The 8,733-nt window shown below is 64.6% G+C and overlaps 1 protein-coding gene across 1 annotated transcript; it reads right to left on the bottom strand.

The window, feature by feature from the left end:
• Positions 1-420: 420 nt before the first annotated feature.
• Positions 421-8,308, bottom strand: LOC102893734 (mas-related G-protein coupled receptor member F). The gene is made up of 3 exons (XM_015588715.2): positions 8,143-8,308; positions 4,943-5,060; positions 421-2,252 (listed from the first exon to the last, which is right to left on the bottom strand). Exons 2-3 carry the CDS (start codon positions 4,988-4,990, stop codon positions 1,269-1,271), a joined length of 1,032 nt encoding a protein of 343 aa, XP_015444201.1. The 5' UTR covers positions 4,991-5,060; positions 8,143-8,308; the 3' UTR covers positions 421-1,268.
• Positions 8,309-8,733: the final 425 nt, after the last annotated feature.

Below are 8,733 nucleotides of genomic sequence, written 5' to 3'. Positions count from 1 at the left end.
GGGGGACAGTCCTGCCTCCAGGAGTTTGGGACAGAGTTCTGGATGGGAAGCAATAGGCAAAGGTGCAGCCCCCCACCGCAGGGGGCCTCCATGTGGACATACAGTGCTCCCACGGGCAGAGGCCATGGTAGCCAGCACAGGGCTCGGCTCCTAGGACGTGTGACAAGAAATGAGGGTCCCGGGGGGAGCAGGGGGCCCGGGTGGGAGGGTGCTGTGGCCCGCCAGCAGAGGATGGTGTGGCTGACCCACCAACACGCACTCCAGGTCGGGAGAGGTGAGGACAGATCTGCCGGGAGCGTGGGCACAGGAGCTGGGGGACAGAGGTTTTAGGGGGTGGCACGGAAAGCCTGCCTGTCGGGGCGTCCAGTTACCTGAGAATGTCCTTAGTGAGGGCACCAGACCACAGCCAGGACAGAGGCAGTGAGATATAAAACGTTTATTGATGTACATTTATTGTTTCATAAAATTTGCTTTGGCTACGCTGGGCCACCGTGCTTGCCGGTGGGCTGGGCTGGCCAGGCAGAGCCAGTGCCCACTTTGGGGTGGGGGCTGGAGCCCAGAGGCTGCCTGGGTGGTCTACAGGCGCCTGAGGACCAGGCGGACAGCAGCTGGGACACACCGCATGCTCCGGGGGGCTGCCAGGGCTGGCTGGCACAGAGTCAGAAAAGAGAGCGAGCTACCCAAGCTGGCTGAAGGTCCTTCCCATCCCCAGCTGCTCGCCATGACCAGAATCGCACCCATTTAGATCACCTCAGGCTCCATCAAGGGGGCAGGGATGTCACGCACAGAAAGGCCGAGCTACGAGGCGGGTCCCCCAGAGCCCAGCCCCAGACAGCACCGCCCCGTCCGGGTCTGCCGCTGACGCTGCCCCAGATGGTGAGAACAGGTACCCGGAGGCAGGGAGGGAGTCGGTGGCCTGACTGGTGACGGTGATGGCTGCGTCATTTTCAGCTGATGTAAAGGGCAGGAGGTGGACGGGGCTGGGTGGCCCCTCACCTCTCCCTCCCAGACCAAGCTGTGGTGAGGAGAAACCTCCCGCACCTGGGGGCGACTTCTGTACAACGGGTTGCTGATGGGGGACAGTGGCTGGGGGGAGCCTGGCAGGGCCACATCGTCTATTTGCGGGTGGCTCCTCAGTCTCGTGGCCACCCACGGAGCCTCCAGCCCAGGGGGCAAGAAGCGCCTGATGGCGGGATGCAGACTCCGCTCACACCAGGGCACCAGGGTGGCTGCCCCTGGCCCCTGCCCCTCCCCCAGGTGCTTGCCTCTCAGGAGGCATTCCCAGAGGGGCACTGCATCTCCATGGCGACCGTGTTGGGCATGCTGCCCCCCGTCTCCCCCAGCTCAGCGCCGTCTCGCAGGGCCCGCTGGAAGACCACCCTGAGAGGCTCCCACAGCCGCTGCGACTTGTCCCTCCCGGCCAGGAAGTAGATGACGGGCTTGGCGCCGCTGTTGATGCAGATGCACAGGTCGGTGACGTACTCGGGGAAGGGGGCCGGGATCTGGAAGACCCAGAAGAGGAACCAGTCGATCCCTAGGTAGATGGAGGACACCAGGAAGACCGACACCATGGCTAGGACGACGTGGTTGAGCTTGGCGGAGCGCTGGCGCCTCCGGGCCCGGCACTCCACGTGAACGATGAGCGCCAGGCAGGGCAGCACCATAAGCGGGCAGAAGACCAGGAAGAGCAAGATGCCCAGGAAGACGTCCACGTGCCTGCAGGCCGTGCCGGGGGCCTGGCGGCCCAGGAACACGCAGAAGTAGTTGTGGATGCCGGTGACCAGGAGGGACAGGGTCCAGAGCAGGGCGCACACCACGGCCGACAGGCGCTTGGGCCGCCGGCGCCAGTACCAGGCGGGAAAGATGACGGACAGGCAGCGCTCCGAGCTGATGGCTGGCAGGAGGCTCACGCCGGCGACAAACGTGCAGAGCCCCAGGATCCTGGACGCGGCACGGACGTAGTCGGCAAAGGCGCCCAGGAAGCCCCCCGCGTTCAGCGCGGACAGCACGGCCTTGCTAAAGAGGTAGCCCGTGTCGGCGCTGGCCAGGTGCAGGAAATAGACGGAGAAGGGGCTCCTTTTGATGGAGAAGCCGAAAAACCAGAGCACCAGCCCGTTGCCCACGAGGCCGCACAGGCAGAGGAGCAGGAAGATGTAGTTCATGACGGCTGGCGGCGGCAGCATGGCGATCTGCTCGATGGTCAGGAAGCCGCGGCTGTACAGCTCCGGGGCCTCGCTCACGCCCGGACACACCTGTGCGGCCGCGGAGGGAGGACACCTGGTGAGGCCCGACCTGCACCTGCGTCCAGGGCCGCCGGTCCTCATTACCGCTTGAGGAGCCTCTGGCTCTGGGGCAACTACTTGGCTCCAGCTAGAGCAGAAGACACCCTTGATCGCATGTGGTGCCTCCGCTCTGTGTCCCAGAGTCGGGAGCTAGTGGCCCACGGGAGTGACCGTGACAATAACCCATCACTTATAAGGGCACCGGGCCGCCCACCTGTCCGAGCGGACACTGGTCAAAAAATGCCCATGCCATGCAAGGTGGTGAAGCACCGAGGAGCGTTCCGGGTGGAGGGGGACTCAGGAGACAGACTGATAACGTGGTGCTGTGACCCTGGGTTTTACGGGGGGCCTGACGGCTGCAGCAAAGGACATTTCTGGGACAACCTGGGGGCGGCTGTGGGTGTGGGCTCGGCATAGGGGACAGGATCCCATCAGTAGGAAGATGCACTGTGGCCGTGAACAGGACGTCCTTGATCTTAAAGGAAACAGGCTGTTGGGGGCAGGGGCAGTAAAGGGGCTCGGAGTCTGCAGTTCACTCCCAATAGTTGGGGGAGAAAAAGTCTATCGAGAGAGACGGAGCGAGAAAGTCCGTGCGGAGAAAAGTTAGCGACTAACGAGTTGGTAAAGGGCCTGTGGGCGTGCAGTGCACTGTTCTCTCAAACTTCCTGGACGCGTGCAAATTTTCACACTGACATGTGAAAATATTGATTTAAAAAAATTGCTTTGTAAGTTACAAAAAAAAAGAAAAAACCAGTGGACGTGGTGCATAGCGGGATCGGAGATGCCCGGGGAATGAGAGCGGGTCCTCGCTGGGCCAGGGTGGCCCTGTGGGTTTCTGGACCTGGCCTGGGGTCTCTAGGGAGGGGAGAGGCTCGTGGCAGCGGCTACTCAGCAAGCTGTAGGGGAAGCTCAGTATCTTCACACCCCGTCTGAGCGCAGAGCGCATCGGTCCTGCCAGACCCGGGAGCCCCTGTCCCCAGCAGGTGGGCAGCTGCCCTGCTCCAGCCCCGCTCGTCCCTCCCTCGTCCCCAGAAAAGCCAGGACCCTGGAGTGTGTTGTGACTGCCCTGCTCTTTAAAAACGTTCACGTTTAAAACACACCGTGCGGGCCAAACACAACACAGCCACCACCGAGATTCCGTTCCCAGGCTGTGGATTTTGACCTCTCACTCCAAGCGCAGAGGCTGCTGGGAGTGCTGTCACTCCCCTTCCCAGACCCTGGCCGACATCACGAATCCATCCCGGCACTTGACGGCCCAGGCCGACCTGGCCTCGGCCCTGTGCCCCACCCCCCACCCTCCTCCCTCCGTCCAGGGCTGGGCACCAGTTCCCATGGCTCATGACTCTCCAAAACAGAACAAACGGGAAGGTTCTTGAGGCAATTCTGTCACCGTCCAGAGGGCCCCAGCTCTGGCAGAAAGCTGGGTCCTGAAGGGCTGCTCTCTGGGCCTGACACCTTGTAACGAAGGGAGGGGACTTCTGAGCCAGGTTAAGGGGAACCAGCACACAGTGGCTGGAGGGTGTTGGCCAGACCGTGGGGAGCCTGTGAGGCCAAGGCAAGCTATTCAAGGGGGCCTCTGTCAACCCCCAAGCCCCTTAGCTTGCTCTGCTGCTCGGGGCCTGCTCTGTGGGTGGCTTTGACCACTCCGGGGCACAGAGGAGCCTCCTCTCAGCGGGGGGCCAGACCCCCTGTAATTCATGAGACCTGAGCCTACACCAGGCCTGGGTCAGTCAGATCAGGTCACCCAGTGCCTCTCCAGGCTGGAAAAAGTGTGCAATCCTGTCCTCGGTCCCTGCATCCGTCGGGAGGGCGGTCTGGTGAGTCACCGGGCGTGGGGCTGCCGTCCCCCATGCGTCCCGCCCTGTGAAAGGTCTGCTCTGGAGCCTGCTCCCCCATCCCCTGCTCTGCCTTTTCTCCAGATTGGTGGAGTCCCCCACCCCTCGGTGCCATCTCTGCTCCCCACTGCTGCCACTCTGGTGGTCGCCATCAGAGGAGGGAAATGCCAGGCTGGGTTCAGGGCCCAGGCAGGTGTCCACCTCTGGCCTGGCATCCAGGCTCACCCCAGCCAGCCTCCCAAGCTGACGGGGGCCTCGGTTTCCTCAGATGGCGAAGAGGCCACACGAGGTGGGCTCGGAGGTCCTTCCGGCTTGTCCATGTGTTGCCCCAATTCAGAAGGAAATTCCCAAGTTCAAGGGCCTCCGGGAAGTAGGGGTCCAGGGCGGGGCCTGAAGGCTAACGGGGGGGTGGGAGTGACCGTGACTAATGGACTCCGGCCTTGAGCAACACCGGCCCGGCAGCCTGAGCGGGCAGTGCTCTGTGGAGCACGTGACATCAGGGCCACCTTGGAGCCGGCCCCTCAGGGGGAGAGCTGACCACCCCATCTCCACGGGGAAGAGATGAAAAGGCTCTGGGTTGGTAAGGGAGGCCCTCGAGGCGGCCCAGGAAGGGATTTGAGGGTGCCCAGTGACCCGGTGAGGACACTGGACAGCAGAGGGACCTGGTAGCCAGTGAGTGCCATGTGGTCCAAAGGGCCCTGCTGCCCGCCTGAGGTAGGGCCTGGGCAGTGCAGTGTGTCGGGGGAGCTGGGCTGAGCACACCCACCGCACCCACGCCGCAGACCTGGGGCCACGGAGCCCCTGCCGTGCTCCGCTGGCACTTACCTTGTTCCTGTTGGAAGGGTGCGCCTCCCAGGAGCAGTTTCCAGCCATCTCCAGGCCGGCCGAGCTCGGATTCCTCACGGCCCTGCTCACAGCTCACCGGCCGGCCGGCACGCCCCACCTGGCGAAGGCAGAAAGGGCCACATCCTGGCGGCAGAGTCCACCCCGACTCTGACCCGTCCCCAGGCCCCGAGGGCTCCCGCCTTGGAGGAAAGGCTGAGAGCAGTCCCCTGGCTCCCTCGGGGGCTGGAGGGCGGGAGGCACGGTGGCTGCTCTGCGGGCCTCCTGCCCGGGCTCCTCCGCCCTGCTGACGTGCTGATGAGACCTCGATGAGCGACAAGCCGCCCTCCTTCCCACTTCCCGCTAGGGCTGCCAGGGTCCTGGAGCCGCACGTATTTCCCGGGCACCTCCTTTGTGCTCAGGCTGTGGTGGGACAGGGGCTACCAGCGGTCGGTCGCAGAAAGCAGGGAGGTTTCCTGGTGGAGGAAGTCTTTGGCTGGGCCTTGTGCTTATAGCACGCTAAGGTGTCTGGCTTTTCTGCCACAGGTGCCTTGCAGGCAGGACAGCTCAGTCATCACCAGCATCACTGTCACCACCATCAGCCATGTCAGTGAGTGCCAGCCAGCCGACACCCATCTTCCCATTTGGTCCTTGCTGCCAGCTCTGAGGCAGGTATGGTCACTCTGCTTTGATGGGGGCACTGAGGCTCAAGGAGGTGAGATCACCTGCCCAGGGGCACACGCCATAACCACCGCACACACTGCAGCTCGCAGGTTTGTGTGGAGGCAGCTGGGAGGCAGGAGCGGTTGGAGGGAGCAAGTTAGGAAGCCACTGCCACCTGGTGGAGGGGCAGCTGGACTCTGCCAGGATGCAGGTGGGGAGGTCTGTGGGGGCGGCAGTCCGGGAGGGGGCGGGTGCCTGCCAGAGGCTGCTCCACCCTGGCCGGCAGAGCTTGTTGGTCCACCCGCCCGGGGCTCCCCTTGAATTGACTACTGTCCCTCAACCTGAGCTCTGCCCCCACAGGCAAGCATCTACCCCTCCCATCGTGCAGGTGGGAAAACTGAGGCTGTGAGCAGAGAAGGGGCTTTGCGGGGACAGGGTCGCTGCGGCAGGCTGCTAGACGCTCCCCGCAACCTGGAAGGAGCGCTGGGCAGCCCCCCCCCGCCCCCCCCAGGCTGGGAATTCCTTCCTCTGCCGGGGTCAAGGGTGCCACACCCCCCCATAGCCACCACTCCCTAGAGCAGGGCGGAGCCTCAGCAGGCACGCCCACTGCTGGCTGGGAAGGGTGGTGGTCTGTGTGGATGGCCCACCCTCTTTACCCTTGGTTCTGGGAGGGGGGAAAACAGCGCCTCCCCGAGGCATACCCCTCCCACGCACTATGGGACGGCACCACCCTGGACCTCGCCCTGACAGCGTAGGGGCTGCACGGGTGCCCCAGGACGGTTACGGGTGGGGCTGTGGGGAGCCCTTGTGCTCCAGAATAAGTGAGCGAGTTCGCGATGCGTTTGCAGTGCGCATGTGCAGAGAGCAGGTGCTAGGAGGTGTGCATCTCTAACCCACCCCGCAACCGGCACATCGGGCCACGTGTCCCCATTGCCACAGACAGGCCTGGAGCCTCCCCGGGCTCTGGGGCTTGCCCTGGCTCTCCCGGTGCCTGCAACCCCAAACCTACCTGCCTCACCCCATCCTTCCTGGGCCCAGGTATGCCCCCTGCACTGCACCCACTCTTCTTGGAGGCCTTTCTAGACATGCACCACCCCTTAGGGCTGGGCTCCCAGCTTGGCCCCGGGGTGTCCTGACTGTCCACAGTCCTGCCTTTACACCTGGGTGGGTTAGCCACCCAACTACACAGGTGCCCCCAAGGGCAGCTGGCTGGGACCTGCCCAGGATGCCTTGCTGGGGCCGGGTGTGTCGTGTTGTCCACCCGAGCTCACCTCTGCTGATTGGCTGGGCAGGCGGGCGGCCCTGGTGTGTCCCTGAGCCCTCGTCTTGCCGGCCACGGGCAATCGGAAAAGCGATTGCCTTCATGAGTGATCTAGAAGCCAAGTGGACCCCAGATGGGCCAGGAAAAGACATGTGTGTGACATGTGCATGGGACACGTGTGAGTGCACGTGAGCGTGAGTGTGTGTGTGTGAGCGCGTGTGCTCCTCAGGTCGGGAGCCGGCCCGTGACAGAGCGTGCTTCTGTAAAGCTGACCAAAACACAACGAAAAGAGGCGAAAGCTGCCAGCTCAGCTCGCTCTTGACCCTCCCCTCAAAACACAAGGCCAGGCATGGCCGCAGTCACCTGTCTGCCTCCTCTGGCCTCAGGAAGCGCCTCATCTCCTGGCACCCGCACCCCGCCACCACCCAGACCCGATCCGATGCCGGCCCCAAGGCCGCTAGGTGAGCCTGTCCTCCAGGAGGCCCAGGTGGGAACCTCAGACTCCAATTCTCCAATCCCTCTTCCCAGCCCCTCTCCTTGTCCCCAGACTGCCACAGGGCCGGGCCTGAGAGCACTGGCTGTCACTCCCCCCCGGGGCCCTGAAGTCCCCTGCTCACAGCCTGGGTTGAAGAGGCTTATGGGGGGAGCGAGACCTTCCAGATCTCACGACAGGCCCCCGTCCAGCGCCAGCCCCACATCAGGAGCCTCCGGCCGGGGAGAAGGTGGGACGCAGCCTCTCAGCCTCCTATGAGGCTGACCCCACCGTGGCGTGCAGCCCAGGCCCGGCCCCACAGCTGCCGGGGCTCGGCACCCACGGAAAGGGGAGTGCGGGGGTGCACAGTGCGTGAGAGCAGAGGAAGCCACCTCACCACGCTTGGGACGCTGCCCGCTGGGCGTTCCCTCCCCACCCTTCCAGGCTTGGACAGCTGCTGGCGAGGGTGGCGGAGGGACAGAGGGGGAGCCCCCATCCACAGGAGGACAGAGCAGGAAGTGGAGGACAGCCTGGGGGTCAGAAACTGCCAGAACACCAGGGCCTGCCACACGGAAGGAGGACTCCCCAAGGTCCCCAATGTCCCTGGAACGCCTGGAGCCTCCAGAGTGTTGCAGGAGGCCGTAGGGAGGTGACAGCCCTCTCTGGGGTCTCAGGGCTTCTGCGTGGGGCTGTGTGGCTTCTGGGAGCTGCCTGGTCCCTAAGGTGCCTGCCTGGTTCTCCTGGCCTTCGCCCTGCAGCCCTGTTCCTGGGCTTCCCTCCCCTGGGCCGTGGGCCCCACGGAGCTACCTGCAGCCGTCCTGGTCCTCCAGGGCCTTCTCTGTGTGGCTTCGTCGGTGACGCCCGCCTCTGGCCCCGACCCAGACCCACAGCAGGCCAGCAGGCCAGCGCAGAGCAGGGCGGCAGCCTCGGAAAAGGCGCGCTCAGAGCGGAGGCGAGCCCTTGCCTGCCTCCGGAGAAGAGAGAAGACGGGAAGACGCAGAAGTCGGCTCTGGGAGCTGAACCCGCCCCAAACCCAATTCCAGGCCCCGCGGGGAGGGGGAGGGGAGGAGGAGGAGGGGCTGAGCCGGGATGAGGCTTCAGGAAAGAATGCCCCACTCGGGAGCCCCCCCCAGAGCCCCACTGGGAACTCATCTCCCTGCCCCGTGACGTCATGTTGGCCCGAGCACTGCGGCGCGAGTCCAGCTGTTACTCTCTCGAGCGTCCTGCAGCTCGGCGGGGCTGCGCGGGAGAGGGAGCGCCCAGCTGTCCACTTGCCTGGTGCCTTCCGTGGGCGCCCACAAAGGCGTGCGGGCTGGAGGGTAGGGTGGGGGACCCGCCCGGACGATCAGAGGCACTGAGGGGCTGAAGGAGAGGCGGGGAGGCGGCCGGCGAGGGCTC

This window comes from Pteropus alecto, unplaced genomic scaffold (assembly GCF_000325575.1).
Source record: "Pteropus alecto unplaced genomic scaffold, ASM32557v1 scaffold43, whole genome shotgun sequence".
Classification (NCBI taxonomy): Eukaryota; Metazoa; Chordata; class Mammalia; order Chiroptera; family Pteropodidae; genus Pteropus; species Pteropus alecto.
The sequence above is the reverse complement of the archived record's forward strand: the minus strand, read 5'-3'. Positions and strand labels throughout refer to the sequence as shown.